The sequence below is a fragment of the Ammospiza nelsoni genome, chromosome 5 (genome assembly GCF_027579445.1).
Source record: "Ammospiza nelsoni isolate bAmmNel1 chromosome 5, bAmmNel1.pri, whole genome shotgun sequence".
In the NCBI taxonomy this organism is placed as follows: domain Eukaryota; kingdom Metazoa; phylum Chordata; class Aves; order Passeriformes; family Passerellidae; genus Ammospiza; species Ammospiza nelsoni.
The window spans coordinates 58,005,481-58,028,615 of NC_080637.1; the positions used below are offsets into that span (position 1 = coordinate 58,005,481).

At 41.4% G+C, this 23,135-nt stretch overlaps 1 protein-coding gene across 3 annotated transcripts; it reads right to left on the reverse strand.

Annotated features, from left to right (window-relative positions):
* Positions 1 to 1,070: 1,070 nt before the first annotated feature.
* On the reverse strand, positions 1,071 to 22,896 carry PARVG (parvin gamma). 3 transcript variants are annotated; one of them, XM_059473122.1, is made up of 13 exons: positions 22,758 to 22,896; positions 17,864 to 17,965; positions 17,299 to 17,363; positions 14,414 to 14,516; positions 13,346 to 13,477; positions 12,836 to 12,951; positions 11,896 to 11,951; positions 10,994 to 11,016; positions 8,968 to 9,029; positions 8,788 to 8,856; positions 7,847 to 7,948; positions 4,363 to 4,435; positions 1,071 to 2,399 (listed from the first exon to the last, which is right to left on the reverse strand). In XM_059473122.1, exons 2-13 carry the CDS (start codon positions 17,940 to 17,942, stop codon positions 2,320 to 2,322), a joined length of 960 nt encoding a protein of 319 aa, XP_059329105.1. In that variant the 5' UTR covers positions 17,943 to 17,965; positions 22,758 to 22,896; the 3' UTR covers positions 1,071 to 2,319. The 3 variants fall into 3 exon arrangements, with proteins under 3 accessions (XP_059329105.1, XP_059329104.1, XP_059329103.1); XM_059473121.1 differs by having other exon boundaries at positions 8,968 to 9,026; positions 13,346 to 13,486; XM_059473120.1 differs by having other exon boundaries at positions 13,346 to 13,486.
* Between the last annotated feature and the right edge of the window lie 239 nt (positions 22,897 to 23,135).

Sequence of the window (23,135 nt, forward strand, 5' to 3'; positions counted from 1 at the left end):
AGATCCTTTATCAACGAGGTCATACACATCAAGTGTATTAGAAATTTGCTCTCAGCATAAAAAGCAGATTAAAACATTAATTTTTGGTCTCAGCATGTTTTTGATTCAAGCACATTAACTGTCTTTTCTCCCCTGTATGTTTTCAAAAGAATGACTTGTTTATAACAGGTTTAGGCAAGCTGGTGTTGGAAAAGGAATATGATCCTTTCTTTCATTAAATATCAAGATCTAGACTTCCCCTGTTGGAAGTACAAGCACTGAATTTATTTATGCCAGAGGCATGGAACACAAAACTCAGAGCACACGGATTAAAATTTCCTAGCTAGAGTAGTTTCCTTGAGCAGAACCATCTAACCAGGGCAGCACTAGCTAATCCTCCTAGCACTGGTGGCTTTTTCCTACCCCAGGTCATATGCCTGGAGTCACACCCTGGAACTGAATTCTGATCACCAGCACAGGGCAAGAGGTTTAGGACAGCTTCCCAGGAGGAAAAGGCCAGACTGCTACCAAATCACTGCCCAGGCCCTCCTGCCCCCTCACCCCTGCTCTCCACAAGCCACATCCTGGGTTTATCTGCTCAATAGCATTTCATTCTACAATGAATGCATGTTCTATGTGCAGTGTTACAAAATTCTGTGAAGCAAGAATGAACTTCTCAGGTTTCCCAGTTGATTCTTGGAAGCCCATTAAGGAGTCAAGCAAGGTGCCTGTGGGAACTTGCAAATGAAAGAACCAAGTATTCTTTACTTAAATTGCCCAGATCAGCACCACGACTAATATTTGCTGGGGAATCAAGTGATCTTGGTCGCTCATTGGCACCAAAGATTGTATTTTTCTCTGTAAAAATGTCACAGGCTAATTCTTGGTGGAGAAGAGATTGGTCTCAGGGCAGTTTGCAGTGTTACCATTTTCAAAAGACTTATCAGTATTGCTATGTAAGGATCTTCCCTGGGCTGCATGATCCAGAGGTAGACACAACAAATTCTTCTCTGTAAATGTCAGCACTCACACCTGGTGAGCTCTGGTTTCCCATTAACCCACAGATGGAGGATCAGACCAGAGATCAAATGTCAGAGTGACCCATGGCAGGAAATTTATTCAGTTTACATGGAAGTGAAAAAAAATACTGAAACTTTTTTTTTTTTCTAATTATATCTCTAGTTTTATACAACATGACATAAATTTAAGGTCAAGAGAATAGATGGAGGTTTTGAAAGGAGTTCTGATTTAAATCCCCCAAGAAAGACTGAGGGTGATGATTAATAAATTGTGGCTACCTTGATGCACCCAGAGGAAACTGCTGGACAAATTCACCTAGGAGAGCCTGACGAGTTTGAGATGACTCAGCTGTCAGAGGCACTGTGAAGCTGAATCCACTGCTCCCACCCGTAGTGGCCTCTATCACCACCAGCTGCAGAGCTCAGCCAGCATCTGCCCACCTTTTACTGCAGATAAAGTGCAGATGTGACTCCCTCTCAAAGCATGCTAGACAGGGATTGGCATCCCTACTAGCTAGAGTTGGTGTCAGGGCTGCAATTGGAGCTGAACGTGATTTGGCACTGGCTTAGCAAGGAAATAAGGGCATCCTTCTACAGCTGTGCAGCAGAACCCCCTGTTCCTGCAGCTTCACACCAGCATGTTGTACTGAGTGCCTTTTCCATATTCAAGCAAATGAGCACTGAAACATTTATAAAACACTTGGTAAGTTCACATTTCATTTTTGCTATCTATTCATTTGGCATCCCATCCATATCGTCTTGTCTGACAGCACTGGCCACCCCTCTGAAACAGGTTTTGAACTTGAGGTGTGTCTCAGCCCTCCCTCTCTGGTGGGTCTTTCTCATCTCTAGTTTTCCAAATGACTTCCCGAAGCAGGAAAATGGGGAGGGATGCAACAACTTTCAAAGTCACCTTCAGGAGCAAAGAATACAGGGCCCAGAAAAAACACACATTTAATTTCTTTGCAGCATTGGGAGGGCTCAGAGAATACAGAAGGCAGGATCTAGAAGAAGAGCTACAGCCCTAGAATAACACCAGCTGTGGAAACACATTTACAGTTGCTCAGGCTGTGTATGTGAAACCTTGCATGAACAACATATTTGCTATACAGTGTTAACACAGCAAGTGTCAAACACCAGTGCATGCCCAGAAGCAGTGGCAAACAGAGCTGGGAATCCAAAAACCATACCATGGACTGCAAGGGACAAAACAAAACAAAATAAAAAAAAAAAACTAAACTAAAACAAAACAAAAAAAAAACCCAAACCACAAAACAAAACAAACAAAAAAAAGGGCAGCTCAAGCTCTTGGCCTTGTTCTTCATGCTTCTTTGGTTCTGTATTTGGAATACAAGCAATACAGAACTCGCATTATAGCCTTCGTATCTCCGTTCACAATATCTGTGGATACACAAAACAGACACAACAAAACCAGATGGGAAGTATTAGCAATCCCTGGAACAGGATGAGACTGCTCCTGCCAAAGACAGTCTCCCACATTTCCCCAATTATAATGTGAACTTGGACAATTGAATTGCAACAGGAAGCAAAACAGGAACTACAGAGGTAGAAACCAATAATTTATTAAATTAATATGAAGAATAGGGACTTCTGCTGCTGGAAGACAAATAAGGGCAAATAATGCAGAGCAAGAAATTAATTAGCAAAGAGCAGAGTAGATAATTTAATAGGGCTTTATATCTTGAGGGTTTTATGATTATTCTGTGTTAGGAATCATTATTTTTTTGTTGTACACTTTTTTTGTTGACACTTTATTTTTGCTGTAGTGTTTCCATCATGTTTTGCTGCCATTTGATGCATTGTTTTTTATTGGTTTTGTTTTGTTTCTGTTGTATGGAGTATTTTTTTTTTCATTTAGTTTTCAGCTTCTTTCTTCTTGGCTATATAAACTGCTCTTTTATTTAAAAATCTCAGTGGAAGAGGGTAATGGATTCAGAGGGGTTTCTGTTCTTCTTATGGTATTGTAAATCACTGGGAGAAAGACCAACAAAGAAATACTAGTAAAATTAGATCCTTTTAGAATCTAAATAGTGTAGCTCTAGCAATGACTCCTAAATAGTATTATATTCACTCACTAGCTGAGGATTTCCACAGTGAAGGTAAAGGACTTGAGGATGCTGGCACTAGTATTTCTTATACTGATCACCTCTGTGTTTGAGGCAGTGCAGAAAAGCCATAGGGGAGGAAGGAAAGCCAAAGGGGAGGAAGGAAAAGATCTATTTCTTTTCACACTAAAGATGGATCTCAGCATGGAAACCTGAGCCCACACCCATTACTCTATTAATGTTAATATAAATAAAAGCTCTTTAGCTTTCCAGGCTCCTTGCTCTGTGCAGCACTGCAAAAAGCCTACAGTTTGTGGATGCCCAGCATGCAAACTGCTGACATCACCAAAGCAGTAGTGGGAAGAGAGAACAAAAGGAAAAACAAAGGAAGCCCAAAATCCTCTCTTTCCCTCTCCATGATACCATGTGTTATGTACCCAACACATGCACCCACTCACAAATAACTAACAGGGAGCTAGAACTGGAATACTACTTGTTACTTTTAATAAAGATTTGACTTCCTTTTTCAGCAACAAGCTTGTAGAGGAATGCAGGGATTATGTGCCCTGCAAGAAATCAGACTTTGCAACCACAGCACCACCCATTAATTAACCACATCCCTCCTCCCCTCAAGAGCTATCACCAAATTTTTCTGTGGAGTATTTTAATTGGAAAACTGGACTCATCCAAATGTAGTTTGTTTGCTTGTTTTTGTGGTCAAGAAAGAAAGAGGAGCATGCATGTACATTGATTCAGGGATGGAAGCATTCACTTGAATGAAGGAGATCAAGATTGAGCTCCCAAGTCTTAACCAAGCATAAAAGCCACTAAAAAAACTGTGACTTTCATATTCAGGAGACTGACCCACCACTCTTCTGAGTTTGAATAGAGTGATCAGTGTTTCTGATTTTCCAGAGAAATTCTTCAAGGTATCTTCCCACAGAAACAAGCTTGCTTTTAATGCACTGAAAGCTTTTATAAGACAGGAAAATAGCTTTGCCTCCAGCTCAGCTGCTGTAATTTCCCTAGGAGCTGTCATGGTTTAAATTTTAACAAATACTGAATTACTAAACAGCTTAAGTTTAGTGTAAAGTTACTAAACTTATAACAACCCAACTTTTTTAGTATAGAAATAATGATTTTTTTTTTAAAAAAAGGTCTTTTGGAGCTGTAGGGCAGCCATATAAGGAAATGTGCCAGTGTCATTTCCAGAACCTGCTTCCTGCAATTACCTGAACATTTGCTAAGCTGGGATGTTAGCAGTTCTATTCCAGGTAAGTTTGCATGTCATGACTCACCTTCAGAGTTCACAGGAAAATTCAGAAGGCCTCCCTCTGCTAGCAACTCCAGTGCCAGGTTAACATTGTGGAGCTGTTGGAGAGAGATATTAATATAGCTGACAATATTTTCTAACCAACAAAAGGTTTTAAAAGTATTTCTCTAGTAGCTGAAGAACTGATTCATAAATATGTATTCGTATTCCTCTCCTTAGTTTTGATGAAGTGCTCTTCAGAATTTTTACCAATTATCATATAAAATTATATGTAAAATCCATCTCCAGCAAAACATATCCCATGAGGTGGGCAGAAGAATCCATTTGTTTAAAAACAGACCTTGCATGTAAAAGACTTGTGTTAATGGGGAAAACAGGCTAGATCCCTAACTGGATCTAATGGATGCATGGAGTGTATTTCTGGGTATTTTTAAGCAATGCTCATATGCTTACCACATTTGGAACAAATGAAAAGGGAAAAGTTCTCTATATTTCCTTCAGAATTGCAAAGATCAGGTATGATTTTTAGCTACAAGTTTCTGCTGTACTTCTAAAATGTCTATTCACATTAATAGCAGTGATGATATCCTTAATAACACTCATCAGAAATTAAGCCCATGTCTATGAATGAAGGCTGAGGGGTTTTTCTCATTTTTCCTCACTGCTTTTTTCTCTCCCTTCCCACATAAAAGCAGCATCACACACATGAGCAGTAGTTATAAACGATTTTTTTAAAGTAATATCGCCTTCTAACAGCTTAAGGGTAGTTGTATACTTGGCTGATAATTACCAAATTCCCTTCCTCTAAAGGAGTAACAAGACCTGAAAGAACTTCAGATTTTCTCTTCCTGCCTTCCCTGAGTTACTGGGCAATCTGGGCAATTTATCCTTTGGGAAGCTGCTGTTCCTTGTTATGTTGTGACAATAAGCACAGGAGTCCCCCCTGCATAAGCCAGGCAAAACCCCTGTGCTCTGAAGTGAAGCAACAGATTTATGTTTCACCTGGTTCTCTGGTTTACAAGTAACTGAGGGTGCCTGTTTGGATTCAGGTTTGTTTCCTTCCTCTGATAGTCAGCAGACAGGAGAGCTTAAGACCATGCAGTTCTACACAATTTGCTGATTGGAATGAATAAATCAAACGTTTCCTTGGTGAACCAGCACAGGCAAAAAGGGCACACTCTCTGTAATACATCGGGGATTTTCAAGGAATGGCAACATGTGCATTTCAAAAAGAATCTTTAGACAGAAATAACAGTAATTCCCCAAGAAAGGGAAGCCTTGAAAATAAGGCGCTTTTTCCAGCTGTGCTTTCTGACTCAAAAGATCTGGACAGTTTTCTAGAATTTACAACTGGACAGCAGCCAGGACATCTGGGGTGTTTTAGCTCTGGGCCTGTTTTGGCAAAAGAACTAAATTCACACAGTTTTGACAAGCACACAAGCCCTCCATCGTCATCATAGTCTTCATCTCATGACTGTACAGATATCACCCCTAGTTTTGTCTGACCTATTTTGTGATGGTATTCTTTGTCTCAGAAAACACACACCTTTCTACACTCACGAGCACCCAGAGCTGCATTTCTGTACAGTTCCTTGTAAATGCCATTTTTAGCAATAAAGACCCAAAAAAAACCCCTGCTGCAAACCTACCCACGTGCAGTGTTAGCTTCTTGCACCTCAAAATTGATCACCTCCTAAATTTCTGTCATGAAATTGTTTTGGTTAGAAGGAACTGTAAGGTGGATGCACCACACTGATCCCAACAGTGCATGTGGTTGTCACCATTCCAAAAACAAATGTGATCTTTTAAATCCCAGCAGACGCTATGTCTTCATACTTTACTGTACCAATTAAGGTCTAAAATAACCGGGAGTTAGAAAGCACAGGGGAATTGAAAGACATGTTTTGTGTACAAATGACAGCTGGACTATGGCTGATCGATATTTTTCGTTGTCATCCCGCTTTTGGCAAACTGTTTGACAGCAAGTCCAGTCCTTAGGAGTAACTTTGCTAAAATGAAATTATTGTACTGAAGCAGTACCCAACCCCATTCTATTCTTCTCTGATGCCAGTGATGGGCAGGGTAGGAACTAGGAAGTCTGAGCTTTGATTTGCACCAGAATTGTACCAGGGCTATCTCATTTCCAGAAAGACATCTGTGAGGCTAGAATAGGGCTGAACCAAAAGGAAAATAGTTATTTATGAATTTTTAAATAAGAAAATATTCAGTGACTTCTTCTGAATAAAGCTAATGGAAATGTTAAAAATTTCTGTCCAACTCAATGGGAACAGACCTAACAATTTTGAAAACTGAGTGGAAGAGAAAGGGAAGAAAAACAACTCTAAGGAAATGTTTTGATTATGTCTAATTAGATGCTTCAAAATGTATTTTCCCTGTTCTTGGATTTAAAAACACATAAAACAAACAAAAAAAAATTTTCCTAATACTTTGAACAGTTACCCACTGACAGCAATAAAATTTTGACAACATTTGAACCTAGGTGTCAAACAATTGTGCTTCTAAACTTTCTGATGAAAAGCTCCATGGGAATATTTATTTGTTAATATAGGACCTCTGAGAATTTTTGTTACAAATAAATATTACCCAGGGGCATTAACTGTGCCAAGGTTGGGGAAAAGATGAAAGCTTCCTCTGTGCGGGGAAGCCGTACCAGAGGAGAGAATTTCTTCTCTGGCAGCTCTCAAGCAAAAAAGATCTGACACATTTCACTTCCAGAGATTTGAGCACAAAACAGGAAAAACATCTACAGTTTCAAGATTTTCAGAGCTACTCAGAGACCCAAGTGAATAAAAGCCTACCCACACCAGAGACAATCTGAAAATACCTCAAATATCTTAAAATATATCAACATTCCAGACCTGTGGAGGAGGCAGCCCAGCACACACTTCCTTCTGGCTGGTGACAGCTTTTACTTTTAAAGCACAGATGAAATCTGCCTGGTAGAGGTGGAAAAAGGTGCCAAGCAGGTCTGGCTGAGTATGTTACAGCCCCCAGCCTTGGGGGAGGAAAGGATGTAAACTCTCAAGAGTTACCCAAACACAGAAGGGACCTTCAGAATGTTCTGGCCATGTCTTGATTGAGGCATATTTTTAGGGCAGCCTAAAGGAAGTCACAGAGAGCCATTTCTGCTATGCAAGACGTGTCATCCTCTTCAAATCCTGTTTGCAGCACAGACTGGTAGAAGACAACGCACCCATTTTCCAGCACACAGAGCCCTGGATTTCACCAGAAGGCTGCAGAAGCATGGCCAATGCCAAACAAGTGCAAGTAACAGGTGTTTGCCTCCCATGAGAAGCTAATTTTGAAGAGGACACTGACCTATTCTGAGATGTTTTGACAGCACTGAGTGCCTGTGTTGGCACTGCCCCAAACCCCCCTCCTGCAAACACTGTGGGTGTGGGACTTCACACACAGCAGCAGCAGTGCAAGCAAGAGGCAGAACACACAGTTTTATGGCTCAAGCTCTACATAATTACAGAACAACCTACCATTTCCATGGTGCTGGCCGGAGTCAGGAAGAAATTCCTTAAATTCAGAAAGTAGCCCTCTAGTTGTCCAATTAGGAGAAGTAAGACAACCCCATCTGAAAACTAGATAAGAATTGCCTGAAAATTATTGCCTTTAGTAAGCTATTCCAGTAAATGCCATTCTAGCAACAAAGGAATTTAGATGTTACTCAGGCAAGCAGACAGTCTAATGACCCAGCTCCCTCAACCTCTTCCACAGTGAACTTCATATTTAGTTAGGTAAGGCTCCCAAATTCACATTTGTGAAAATGCAACCTTGTAAAGGGATAGCTGTTAAAACAAACAATTCCAAATAGGAAAACACTTCAGATGAGCACAAATGCATAACTATAAATAATAGAAAATTGTGCCTAGTTAGGTATGACAAAACGCTTGAAAACCCTTTTTTCTTACAGTTGCCCACTGGAAAAATTCAGAAGAGCACCTGTTCACCAGAGCCCAGGATGCTCAGCCCAAATTCTTGTGCAATTTCATATTCTAAAGAAGCTCTACAGTCAAGGATGAGACTTTGAAATGTGATGAAAATAAGGCCTTCATACCATGAAGCAAATGCAACATCAACAATCACTAAATACAAAAATCAACTTGATTTCCATTTTAATTTCTGGAGACCTTTATTTCCATCCTGACAAAGAGAGCACCCTTAGGAGCTGGGCAGACTCTGAGAATTACTCCCTGTAGCATTACAAAGGGCAGCATTCAATACAAAGGCAGTATTTTTGCATTAATTATTAGCTTCAGAAACTTCAGAGACCAAAGCTTGATATCTTAACCTAAACCTGGAAATCATTATGTTGCCAAATTTCAAATTTACTGTAATAAAAAGGAGAATTCCTAATGGTGAGAGGAAACACCCAGACAGCTGACAAAACATGGGTACCATGCAGCTTGGAGCACCCTACCTTAGTTTCTATGTCTTTCACATTTAATCCTAATTTTCCAACATGCTGGTCAACAAATTCCAAAAGTGCCTAAAGAAATAAAGGGAAGAAAGGTGGAAAGGAAAAAATAACTTTTCTAGACTTTTCTAGTATTTAAGCTCAGCCTAACAGATTTTGATGTCAACTAAAAAAGTAAATTACCTTTTTTACAGCATCCAGTTTATCTGGATCACAGCTAAATAATTCATCAAAGGCATCATCTTCTGTATCAAAACAACATTAATTGGTTTCATTTTTAATAACTGAGAGATCAGAGCTTTAATGTGGCTACAGAAGGAGAAAGGTATTTGCAACTTACAATCCAAGGAGGAAAAGAGTAGCAGGGAGGCAGAGAAAGATGCTGCTTTTATATTTATCAGACGACAGGATGACAGGCTTCCCTTCAGCCTGACCACATCAGAGAAAACAATTTACTTCATTCAGCTCTGTAATTTTCATCTGCAGAGGTTCTCAGTTTGTGCTGCCACCAGTCTGAACACTGGCTAAGTTTCACAATACTGTGATTTATTTCTTTTCACTTGGGTGGTTTTTTTACCCTGAACTTCTGGGATAAAATGCAGGGAGCAGAAGAGCTGTATGTTTTACTGCTCTCCTCAAACAGAAATGTCAGTTACACCAAATTTGCAGAAAAATACCCATCCTCCTCCCTTCAAAAAACCACAAGCAAGATATGGAGACTCTACCCTTCCTCTGACAAGAGACCTCAAAAATGGCCAGTTCTGCCACCCAGTTTAAAGTGGGTGAGGAGCTGGTGCCAGCAGAGCTGTGCCAGAGAACTAGTAGTCTAAAACTTCCAAGGAAATGAGATCCATCCGAGTCCCACCCTCACCTCCCCTTTCTGCCCAGGTGCAGCAAAAGCAGGATCCATCTCCTCACCCAGCCGCAACCTAGCTCTGGTTCAAGCATGAGCAAAATATTTGAAACTCTCCAAGCAAGGAGAGGTGCTCTGGCAGCTCAGTTAAATGGAGAACCAGTTTCTCCAGCACAGGAAAGCAGAGGCAGCTTTGCTTAAGGGAAATTCCTCCCAAACGACGGTGACAGAGCAGCCTCCTTGGTGAAAGGGATTCCTTCGGTTTCTCTGTTCTGCGGGTTGCTGCAGGAGCAATGCCAGGGAATAGGTGAATCCATCGAACAAATCAGAGAGAGCCCTCTTCTGGAGCCACGCTTTGGGATTTCTCTCTTGGCTAAGAAAGCCGTGTCAAAAATAGAGAGAGAGCATCTTGAAGAGTGAATTGCAGATTTCTCTTCCCAGCAGAATCAGCCCACTACAAGAAACACCTAATTATGGGTTGGGGGTTTTTTCTTCCTTTTTTTTTTTTTTTCTAGTTTTATTTTCTTTTTTTTTTCTTTTTTTTTTTTTTTTTTTTTTTGCTTAGGGCAGGGGGTGAGAGTTGGAGTTTTTTCACAATTTCAGCCCACACTATAGAAAACTCAGTGGAATAAGTGATAAATGGATATTAAATTATATCGTTTGCACCTCTGCAAAGGATGAAAATGCCAAAATAAAGGACACAGAAGAGAATTCAAACGGTTGCCTTGGTTCTCTAGGGGTGCAGTGTGCTCCTTTGCATCAGGGAAGAGCAGCTCACACTGAACTTGGAGCAGCACCCAGAGCTTCTGCAGGCTTTGCCCACGGGGACATTTTTCACCTCAAGTGTTTCCCAGCCCTCAAAATCCCTAAGGGTAAAATCTCTGGGGATGTTTGACTGAGCTGCCATCCACGACCCAGTACCAGTGGATTTCAAAATCTCATTTGCAAACTGTGGGAAGGAAAGTACAAAACCCAGTAGCAATGAGAAACACAGTTCTGAAGCCTTTATAAATAGTTCCAACAGTGAACATGGTCCATGCACAAATCCAAGCTGGCATTTTGCCTCCAGCCAGGTTTCTTTTTTGGGTCATCAACCCACTTTCATGCCCTGTCTCCCCTCCCATCTGTTGCCTGTAGCCTACAGGCAAAGTGACCACCCATTTTCCAAGCTGTATTCTGTTGGTAAGAACAGACAGTAACAGAAGACATTTGGAGAAAAACACGAGGAAAAAAATCCATGAATCTCTATTAACTTTAGTGGGAGCATACTGATTTTATCACGGGGTAAAAATGGATCAGGACATGGTGTCCAAAAACACATAACAAAACACCGAACTTGGCAATGCCAGCACTTACTTGACTGAGCTTCTATATTCTCTCTGGAAGTGCAATAAAAAGCAAGAATTAGAAAAATGATTCAGCAGAGCTGATCTTGTTCATAAGCTTTGCTTATCTGCTCTCCTGTAAAGCAGGAGATAGAGTTTAAAGTGGCATTAACTTTATTTCAGAGTGACTTTCCAATAGACATTTTAAAGTAGATTGTATATCTGTGTAGGGTCTTGGAAATATATGAGATTTTAACTGGCCCACACACTAATGAACATTTATTTTACAAGCACAGTACTCAATATCCTCTTCCAAAAAGCTGCTCATGATATTAGAGCTTGAAGATGTTTTGGCATATAAAAAATGACAGTAGGAAAATGTGTTTACAGTTCTTAGAATGATGCGCGTGTTTTTTTGGTTATGTAAATGGTATCCTACTAAACTCCTTTAATAATGGCAGTACCTCGCACACTCAGCAAGCTAAAACTTTTCTTTCACAGTAAAATAAGAAAATAATTGCCTTCTTTTTCTTTATTTATAAAAAAAAGCAGCAAATTTAAAGTGGATTTAAACCTTTGTGGCTTTAGAAAATTTCCAGTTTAGTGTGGCACAGGTAAATTTACAGGACTGGAATTTTATTACTATATTTGCTATGAAATTCCATGGCAATAACAAATGCTAAGTTTAAGGAACAATCATACATATTGTTTTATATATATAGAATAAATAAAGGGATTGCACCATAATGCCAAACAGGAAGAGGGGAATAAAACAAAAGAGAAGAAATCAGAGAAATAGCTGACATGCATTTACCTGCCTGGGCTTACACCTTTGTCATCATCATGATCCCAGCTACTTTTTGCAAGGGGGAACATACCCACAATGTTTCTTTTCTGACTGACAGTGTAAAAAACAGCTATGTCCCCTCTTACTTGTTTTCTGTGATATATTCCACCGCATTTGATGTCTTTAATCCTCCAGAGATGGACTGTTGAAAGGACAGTAAACAGTGTTGGGTTTGTCACACAAAAATATTCCATAAACAAGCTTTCATGACCTGTTTGCTGCCTTAAATGATTATCAGAGGGCACTTAGTCAATAACTCCAGTACAATTAGCACAGATACTTTGAGAGATTTCTGCTTCCTTCTGCTCTCTTCAGTCTCAAACGGGAAATCTCTTACTTCCTCATCAGAGGAAGTCCTTGGTGTTTGCTGCTCTTCCCTTTCATGCAGTGAAAAACATTGTGGTTACATACACTGGTGGTGTAATTTTTGCAATTATAAATATTTAAATATATTATTGTAAATAAATATAAAATAAATATATATTATAAAATATAATAATAAAATAAGTAAAATAAATAAATCGTCTCCTATAGTCTCAGAACAGACTTTAAGAAACAAAATAGAGGAAGAAGACATGTAGATATCTGCTTGTAGAGAAAAATACCAAAATGTTACCCTAACAGAAAGGGAGTAAAAACTCCCATCACCTAAAGAAAGAAATATTCAGCATCAAAAATACTTAATGATTTATGAATACAATCTTCTATTTTAAAATATTTAGAGACAGTAACAGTAGAATTTCTTCATTTTCTTCTTTACAGAGATCAACATCTGTTTTCAGTTTTGACCATTCCCTTGTTTGGCTGAGGAAGAAAAACAGCATAGTGCTTTTCCCCTTTTAAAGACAGAGTATCCAAACTGAATACTCAATCTAATCCAACAAACTCAGAAATTGAAAGGTGTAATTCACAGAAAATATGAGTATCTCTTTCACAGCTGCACACATATTTCTTCTAATTCTAAGCAGGTTAGCCTTGTGAAAGGACTCTAGGATCTACTTTAACAAATACTGAAACTACAAATACCTCGATGGTGATTGTCTCCACTTGAACATTTGGAGGCAGAGCCAGGGTGGGTTCAAAGTGCTTTGCTATTGCAACAAGAAGATGCAGTGTGCTCAGTAAGTCCTTTGCCAAGATAGCTATAAAGGAAGAAAACAATGCTTAGTGTGCAAAACATGTGAACTTCCCTCCAACATCATGAATTCTCCCTGTGCAGAGAACCTCAAAGTCATGGAGGGCCATAACACCGGTGGGACACCAGATTGCAGTTTGTATAATATCAAAATTTAGCAATAGCACAGCTTAAAAGTGAGATATACAGGGATACTGAGGACTCTTAAGTGATTCACAAGCCACACACTTAGAGGAGGCAGACCCAGGCAGGTCAGATATTTCTGTCTCACTTTTGATTCAACTAGTAATTGAAAACAGGTTGTTTAATTACTGTTCTGGCAGCACGTTGCCTCACAGCAGCCTTATAGCACAAGAAGCCTGTGATGGATAATTTTTCTTCAATTTCACTTCTGCACCTACATTCCACACTCCATTTCAGCTGACTTTCTTCCAATTGCAAACACTTGGCCACGACTTCCAGAATCACTGAGAGTTTCTTTCGCTGTTTTTTTTCTGTTAATGCAATCTTGTCAACATCCAGCTGGAGAGATCCTAAATTTTCTTTTACAGATGATCCATAGGAAGAAGAAGGATGTATTTTAACATCATTGTAGGGAAAAAGAAAATAATTAGAAACATAAAATGACAGCAGAGCACACAAACTCTTGTTTTTAATGTTCAGTATCATTTAAGAGCTTTACAAAAGGGACAGGACTCAAGTCACTCCTTGTAGCATCATCCCCTAGCCCTAACTCTTTCCATTTCTTCTACAGAAATCCAAGGAGTGAATCTTTTCTGTAGATAATATACAAAGTCCATATCAATTCATATATAGAAGTTCATTGCTCAGGCAAGTAAACTATGAAAAATCAGCCAGTCCTGCTCATGCTGCTGCTCTCAGCCCTGGTGGAAAGGAGATTTAAAAGACAACCCCAAGGAGAGTAAAAGGGAAAGAAAAATATAGTAGGGACAGGAGAGATGGAGAAATAGGTAACAGGCTGCTCTAGGAGGCCACATCTTTATACCAGCACCACATAGTGCCAAAAGCCTCTTAGATTTTACAAGTTCCAGAACAGTTCTTTGGACCTAGCCTTTAATTTTTTTTTTTTTTTTTTTTTAATGCAGGAAAACATACATTGCCATGCTGATTCCATCCAATGTTTCTGGTAGCACCACAAGCCACCTTTGTGTCCCTGGTTTATGTTCCTTGTTTGTGTTCCTCCTTCATTTCAGAAGTGCTGAATTTCACACTTCATAGTTAACCTTTTCATTATGTCAACTAGCAGGTATTAATAATTTCTTAGAAGTAAAATAACCATATGAAACAATAGTGGGAATTTGTTCAGAATTGTGATTATCACAGCTAGCCCTCAGTGCAGTGAGAAGTGATGACAGGTCCCTGCTACTGTGATTCCTGAGGTTTATTCTCTGATTGGAAAGCTCCTCCATGAGATGTCTCCAAGAGCTAAACTCAAAGGACCAGCTCACCCAGGAGATGATGAAGTACCAGCCCATCATACAGATCTTCTTCTAGACTTTTAACTACTATGTGTTCCTCTTTCAGAGTTCTGTTGATCCACTCAGTCAAGAACTGCAGGGGAAAACAAAGCAATTATAATCCTGTGGTTCAGACAGCACAGCACTCGGTGCTATATTCTGTTTCACTTCTCTTCAGTCCCTTATCTCAGATCTTGGTTTGCTTTCAATCTCCACTTCCTTTGTGCTTTTTGGTAGTTTTCTAAAGGGTTCGTTTTTCCTAATTTTCAAGTGAGACAGACATCTCGCTACTTATAGTCTGAGGAATTATGTTACACAGCTCAGGAAAGAGACACTCTTCCCACTTCCACCAGGGAAAAGGCTGCACAGTACACTTCCCATCCCCTGCCTTCATCCCACATCACAGAATTCACACAAATTCAACTGCCAGGCAGAAGTTTGTAGGAAAAGCATCTTGGCTCATTCTGTAGGTAGTTTCTTGTACTCATCCACACTATTAGCACTCCTTCCTCTCATCCCTTGGTTTTGTTTTCTTTTTCTTTCTGTAATATTGTACCACTCAATCCCCAAATACCTCCTTGGAACTTTCTTACATGGTAGTCCTCCCACTGTTCTTCCAATATTCTTCCTGCCTTTGCAAAGAGGAAGCTGCTCAGGAAGCCAAGGTCTGGCTACAAAAGGAAAGGAACCACATGTGTTTCTAGATGGAAGAACAAAGCAGTTCCTCAGTGCTTCTCCAAGCATGTGTTTTTTTCACATGTGTTGAGGGAAAGGGAATATGACCTGGTGAAGCAGAACAGAAAAGCAGTAGCCCCAGCTGGCTGCCAACATGAGCATCCCTCTTGTAAGAGGGAAGGGTATTGCTTTTATTGCTGTGATTGTTATGAGTGAGTGTCTGGAGTAGATTATATTCTTCTCACATGCTGTAAACAGAGGAGAAAATTCGTACCAGATTCCTGTAAGCTCGCCAACATTAACAAAAATGTAAGAACGGTTTGAGAAATCTCTGAGAAGCTTGAAACTGCACAAGAAATAAAAAAGCCTGAACTGGGAAGGTGTCAAACTGTAAAAGGCATCCTCAGCTAAGAAATAAGAGCAGAAAGCTGTGCTCTTCAGCTGATGCTTGGTGACACTTCAGAGGTGTGAGGGGTAGAGCAGAACCCCGAACACAAGAGTCCAGCCAGAGGGAAGTCAGAAAAGCAGCAAGCACTGCCGAGCAGCCCTATGGCATCCCTCCTTTGCTCTCCCAGCCTGCAGCTGACACAGTTCTGCTCAGTTGTGGGGGCCCCAGTCAGCTGCAGAGCAGATCTTCCTGTCTACAAATGAGCAAACAAGAAAAGGAGAAAAGGAATACTTTGTGAAGTTTGCTGCTGGCTTCCAAATTTAACCATCTTCTATTTTACATGCAGCTGGATATTTATAGCAGCTACAGGGAGCCATTTTGTATTTCTCACTTCTCCTAAACCACCTCAAAAGGAAAATGCAGTGAAAGTGTCTCTCCCCAGTGAGTTTCTTTGCTTCCCTTGTTCTTCCCTTGAAGATTCCTCCCTGTCCCTGTCTCCATCCCAGATGTTTCTGTAGAGAAGCCATCAAATCATTAGATTAGGAAGGCAATCAAGGGGCACTGATGGAAACCCAGAGGACTTTGTCTCCCTCAGGACACAATTTCCATCTCCTCATCACCCAAAGAAAAGACATTAGACAGTGATGAACATCATTTCAGGGATCTCTGAGAGGAAATGGATTAAGCACTGAAACTCACAGAAATTTTCATAACTGAGGAAAACTCTTCATTTTCGGCAATCTCAAAATAACAAATCCAGTCTTTCTGTAGACAACATAATTGCATTTTGCAGCACCACTTTTCAGACTTTCCCTTTGGTATAACAACATCATGAAAACCTGACACAAAATCAAAACTTGTTGATCAAATGTGCATGAATACCTAATATAGAAACACCCCTACATATTTATAAATGCTACAAAATACAAACAACAGCACATATCTTAAGCTGCTTTTCATAATATTTATAACAATTTCAGCACCTCTATAATGCAAGGAGTGCATAAGACACATGCCATTTTTCTTCCTGGAAGTTTTATTATGTGGACTGTGTCATTAGAGAAATTGAAACAGTGATTGAACTCACTGGGGAGACTTTCAAAATTAGATGGAAATAAAGTACTTGCCTGTGGAATAGGACTCATCTTTCACAGTTACCTCAAGAAGGTAATGCACTGTAGAAGGGCCTGAAAGCTTTCATCCTGAATTCCTGGTGACTTGCATACTCTTCATCCCATCCCCCTCTGCTCTCTGCTAACCTTGCCAGCTGAGCCAGCTGCTGGTGAAGGCTGCTGCAAATCAGTAGAGCACTCCTAAAAGTTACCATGGGATCAGTGCAGCAAACCTGCACCATATCTCTTTTTAGTCACAGCAAATGCTGACATTTCTGCTTGAGATCCCAAGATTCCCAAGAATCCCTGGATTCTTGTAGCTGCTACGTTACCCTCACAATGAAAGAGCGACTGGGTGCTTCTGGTGTGGCTCACCCACGCAGCCCAGGTTAGGAGAGGTGTCACATCAGAAGCCACTCAGGTTTGTATCTGCACTCCACACCCAGCAGTGCTCACTGCATTGGATGCTGGATCCTGTATGGCCCCAGCCACCCTGATGCTGTCCTGGAACAAAAGTTTGGCATCCTTTGTGTGAAACTCAAATGCCAAAAGCAGAGTTCATTCCCATCTGTAGAGACTGGGGACAGAGGTCAGAGGGCTGGGCAATTTACAGGGCTGAAAGAGGTTAAAGAGCCAGGTTCTTTGTTTGCTTTAGCACAACTCGAGGTGAGGGTTAAACAGTGCAGTAAAAGAAGTGATACCAGTTTCAATTCTTCTAGTTTGGGGTTGTTGCTTGAGGTTGGTTTTATGAGTTTCCTCTTCTCGCCTGTGGAAGGAAGCAAACAAGATCCATCACAGTTATCAGATATGACTAAAGCAAGTGTAGCTAAATCTGCTATCAGTTTGATATTCCCAGTATGGCTGATTGCCTGATGTAGAAGCATTTATTTTTCACTTTAGCTAATTCCTTATGAGCAAAACACTGGTATAGCGGACTACTAAACCTGCTGTTGGAAATTATGCTTCAGTGTACTTCAAATGAGTAAGATCTAGATGGACAATTCTAGAAAGAGGAAAACACACTTGGTCAGATATGTATGAAACTTAAATTTCAGTTAAAGAACCAGCTAGACTTTGTTTTGCATCTTCATGATCTGCCCCCAAAGAGTCAGCAGCCAAATGACAAACATAGGGCTTACTCATTTCTGATACAGCCATGGGATCACTGTTGAAAAATATAGAATTCATTTGTATGGCACATTTTCTGTTTGGCCCTTCAGGTGATTCTTTGGCCTTTTTTTCTGTCCTGGTTCATAAAGCACATACCTTTAGCAATGACATCTTCAGTTAGGAATCGATCAAGTGTAGAAGGCTGTGTAAATGCATTTAAAAAGTCTGGATCCATTGTCTTTAATCACTCCTGGTAAACTGGTAAAAAATTGGGGGGAAGGGAACATGAATAAAGAGACATAAAGATCCAAATTAGTACTAAGAAAACAAACAAACTGAAGGGGGGTTTTTTATCAGTTACTATTTCATCACTAGCTGCTTTTAAAAAAATCTGAAAATATATTTAAATGTGTGCAAAGAAAAAGAAGCCAAAAACAATTTTCATTTTTTTTGTGGTAATCATCAAAATGTAGGAAAAAAAGACCTGAAGACCTAAACTAAAACTTGTTTTAATCACATCTAGTTGTATTTTCCCTGTATTAGATAAGTAAAATACTATTTCAACTGAAGTGAAAAACAAGCTTCCCTAGGTATTCATGGACATGAAATACCATGAATGCTCGAAAATATAAAAATTATCAGTACTTAAGGACTATTAAATCAAGAAAACAGTAGTTATATTACTGAACAAGTTACTAAATATAAGCAGCTTCCTTTATTGGACCAGCTGGTACAGTTGTGGGGAAACAAGGACAGCTATTGGCATCTGAATAGTCTCTTTCACAAATTCTAGTACAGAGTCATAGAATCAGTTAAATTGGAAAAAAACCTCTGAGAACATTGAGCCCCAACTGTTCACCCACCACTAAATCGTGTTCCCAAGTGCCACATCTGCATTTCTTTTGTATCTTTCCAGGGATGGTGACTCCAGCACTTCCCTGGGCAGCCCCTTCCAATGCTTGAGAACCCTTTCAGTGCAAAAATTTTCCCTCATGTCCAACCTGAACCTCCCCTGGCACAGCTTGAGATAATTTCCTCTCATCCTGTCCCTTGTTCCCTGGGAGCAGAGCCTGATCCCCCCCAGCTGTCCCCTCCTGTCAGGGAGTTGTGCAGAGCCAGAAGGGCCCCCCTGAGCCTCCTTTTCTCCAGGCTGAGCCCCCCCAGCTCCCTCAGCCCCTCCTGGTGCTCCAGCCCCTTCCCCAGCTCTGTTCCCTTCTCTGGACACGCTCCAGCCCCTCCATGTCCATTTCTTGTCCTGAGGTTCCCAGAAGTGCCCCAGGATCTGAGGTGTGGCCCCAGCAGTGCCAGCCCAGGGGACAGTCACTGCCCTGGCCCTGCTGCCACACCATGGCTGGCACAGCCCAGGTGCCATTGGCCTCCTGCCCCCTGGGCACGCCTGGCTCCTGTCCAGCCGCTGTCCCCAGCACCCCCAGGGCCTTTCCCATCTTTCCAGCCCCTCTGCCCCAGCCTGGAGCTGCAGGGGGTTGGTGTGACCCAAGGCAGGACTGGGCCCTTGGCCTTGTGGAATCTCAGAGCACTGGCCTGGGCCCATGGATCCAGCCTGTCCAGATGCCTCTGCAGAGCCTTCCTGCCCTCCAGCAGATCCACACTCCATCCAGCTGGGTGCTGTCCATGAACTGACTGGGTGTGCCCTTGATCCCCTTGTCCAGATCATCAATAAAGACATTAAACTGGCCCCAGAGCTGAGCCCTGGGGACTCCTTGGGACTGGTCACCATCTGGATTTGACTCCATTTCCCACTGCTTTCTGGGCCCAGCCTTCCAGACATGCAAGAAGCAAAATGGTTCTTCATAAACTAAATGCACACTGATTTAAGTGCCAGAAATCAGAATTACAAACTGCAACTGTACTGTGGCCTGCAGAGGTGAAAGAGATCACAGGAGGATGAGGGCTCTGGACACTTAGAGCAGACTGTAGTTCTAGCATGAGTAAGAGAACTCATCCTTCCCAACAGTCCAAAAATCTTTGGAAGTCAGAGCAGAGCAGTTGTCATGACCAGTCTTTTACTGCTGGGCCACTGTAGGAGAGGGAGAGGGGATGCTGACTGGTTTTGTGCTTTTTTTAACAGAAAATGAGATGCTCCAGAGGTTCCTGCAGGAGAGTTCTTCACTCCCTACCCACGGTGCCCACACTGAGAGCCCTGTTTTCTAACTCTTCCTGTGAAATGAGTGGAAATGGGACTTTTTTAAAACAACCCAGAGCATTTAAATGAGTAGCTAATACTAGTTTTAGGAAAAGAAACTTCCTAAAGTGCACTTCAAGCACCTGGCTGGTGCTGCAGGTGCCTGAAGTGAGGTGCTTCCACCACTCAGAGCAAGGCACCTGCTGAAAATGCTGTGGCACAGAACATCTCCAAAGTGGCCTTCCTCTGCTCAATAGCTTTATTCACCAAAGAGCACAGTGCTGCTCTGAAGGCTTTCACATATTTCTTACAAGGGCCAGTCAGTATGTTATGAACATGTGTTTTAACAAAGATTTGCCAAAGCTGACAGAATATGAGTAGAAAATAGTAATTGGATACTTTTGCACATCAATCTGGTAAAACAAATTGGTACAAAATTGCCAGCAAGGCACTAGGAGAAAGGGTCACAAGAGAATTCATTTAATTATGGTGGTGGCAAAATTGAATGCCATCTGTAAAAAGGTGCTTGATTAAAAAAGATAGGAGAAATTGAGTGATGTAGTGCCTGAGGAACAACTGAGTTGTGTGAGATAAGACTGCCCAGATGAAATTAACTGAGAGAAGTTAATTAACAGAGAGCAACCCAAAGGACAACTTATTTTTAAATTAGGTTTCTGACAGCTGTGATGCCTTGGGGAGGTCCAGCTTATAACAGAAATGGCCTGTGTAAGCCACAACTTATTCTCACTCAGCTTTGCAATATTCCGTTTGTGTATCTTTTACTTCCTTCAGCTATCAAAGTGGTGTGTTGCCTGCCACACCCCCCGGGCTCTTTTTGGCCAAGGAACCTGAACATCAGAAGCCACTCTAAAATTTGGAAACCTGTAAGGAAAGGCCTGAAATTCAGAATTTGCAATAAGGTGGCATAATACCCTCTAGGGCCTCAGTCCTGTGTGTCAATCAGAGTTAAAACTGCTACCCTGGGTAAGATTAACTTGCCTGGTTTCTCCCTTTCAGTACCTTAGGGAAAAAAACCAGAACCCCAAAACATGCAAGCAGTGCAAGGATATAGAGACACTTCTCCAAAACACTTTAACAGTCTGCAGTTCAGACTTCCTAAAGCAAAGCTGGGGGGCCTGGTCACTAGGAGGTGTCAGCACATTTGCTCCCCATGAACTCCCTGCTCACCCCTTGAACATGTGTCTGTCCCTCAGCCCTCAGCAGTGGGGAGGTGCAGTGTGGCCCTACACCACCTGAAGCCCCATCTCCTGTTTCTTGCTCTCCACCGGCTGTTCCTGCAGGCACCAGGCAAACACCAACTGATCCACATTTTTCACACCACTGTGTTAATGCTCCATGTCACTCCTGCCCTAGAAGCCCAAAGCCTCTGTGTCCATCTCTTTCCAAAACTGAGCAAAGACAGCCTACAGTTACCCTTCCCTGGAAAACCAGCTGTTCATCCTCAGGGGTCTTTTCTGAGCTTCCTCCAGCATGATCACAGCCTTTTGGAAGTGCTAGGAACCAGACCTGCCCAGATTTAGAAGGGTACACTGCAGCATGCACAGTGGTATCTACTCCTCTCCTCCTAAGTCCTGCTTGTTTTTTTCATCACTGCTGACCCTTTATTGGAAATTATCTATTAGATCTCCAAGATCTTATTCCTACATAGCAACACACCAATGAGAGCCCATCATTTATTGTATTTCAGCTCACATTTATCAGTATTGATTTCCCACAGGCATTTCAGAGCCTGCAGTTCTCAAGCATTTAATAGACCCATTGCTTATTACTCATAATTAGCATTCACAAGCAGCCCTTCATGTGGCTGTGCAGCATATTGGTGAGGCTTGGTCCCAGGCAACAGCCTTTCAGAGAATAACATACTGCAGGAACAACACAAAATGGAACATGCCAGGGTTGGGACACCTCCTTGGGTGAACTGTTTAATGAAAAACAGGAAAGGTCAGAAAAGTTGATTGTCACACACAAATTTCCGTTTTTGCTGCAACCAGCTCCTGCCTCCCACCAGCTAAATTTGCTGCTCAGAGCTGTGGCTGACATCCTGGTTTTCCAGCCCCCATCCTCCTGCACAAGTTTTTTTATCAGTACTTGGAATACATTGTAAGAGACAACTGCTCGAATACTGACTGTACAGGCATTTCATTACAGCATCTTTAAATAACATAGATGTTTAATTATGGACTATTCAAAGGAAATGGCATTCTCTGAATGAAATGCTCATGCCCTGGATGTACAGGCTTTCCTTTAAACCCAAGGGGTGTTTGATTTCTTGTGTGCCACCTGCAGTGGCTGCCAAGAAGAGAACTGTTCTTAGGTCAGGAGTTAGGCTATTGCACAAACTTGCCATGTCACATCTACTGATAACATACTAATTCAAGTTGGGTCAGAGCTCACTTTTCCTCCATGAGCCTTCACAGGGTCTGGCTCCCAGACATCCCCAAAGCACCACACAAAGCACTAATGGGGGTCTCTAGCTTACAAATCAGCTGTAGAATATTCACAAGGCACTTTCCAATGCTACCAAACTCTTTCACTTGTTTCATTTCCTGTTTGAAAAGACAAAAGTCCCACTCTGCCTAGCTCAAACAAGTAGATCACACAAAGGAGGAGAAAAAAACCAAATGGGAATGTTAATATTTCAACCTTTGGGAAACCAGAATTAAAAAATAAATGAGGGGGGAAAAAGAATGCACATTGTGCACCCAGTTTAAAATTTATTTTCACTTCCCTGTGTAGTACCAGACTTCTCAGGAGCCATCTTTGCTCATAAGTATAAGAAGAGATGTTATCTTAGTAAGAACAATACACACAGACACAGAAAATCTCCCAGTTAAGAACATTAATTATGGGAAAAAGCACGAAAGGAGCCCCACTTTCCAGACTTACTATTCTCTCCTTCAGTAACTCTCCAGAAGCTCTTCCAAGACCTCGTCCCAGCAGTAAGGATGCAATTTCTGGGGGTGAGGGCTGAGCCCAGGCTTGGAGGTCTCCCATGCAGGGCAGCACAAAGCACACAAAGGGGAAGTTATGCCGCAGTGCTCTGCTCTTAAAAACGAAACCGTGGTCCCATCCGGAACTTAACTGTATGTGCTGGTCCCTGCTGCAGAGACTGAAATAAACAGGAACACAAGTGCAGCAACATGCAGCCCTGCAACTCCTGAAGCGCCAGAAAGTATTAAAAAGTTATGATTGTTCTTGGATGGCACTGCCCAGCATGACTGGGCCAATTTGTCTCTGGGGTGACTCACAGAGCACTTCTGCTTT

Excerpts from the sequence above, each read along its gene's own strand:
- PARVG (XM_059473120.1), bottom strand. The coding sequence starts at position 17,942 with ATGGATCCAGACTTTTTAAATGCATTTACACAGCCTTCTACACTTGAT. Across the intron at positions 13,487-14,413 it reads GGTACTTCATCATCTCCTGG|AAAATTTAGGATCTCTCCAG; the intron begins GTGAGCTGGTCC and ends CATCTGTAAAAG. Across the intron at positions 4,436-7,846 it reads CGGCCAGCACCATGGAAATG|CTCCACAATGTTAACCTGGC; the intron begins GTAGGTTGTTCT and ends TCTCTCCAACAG.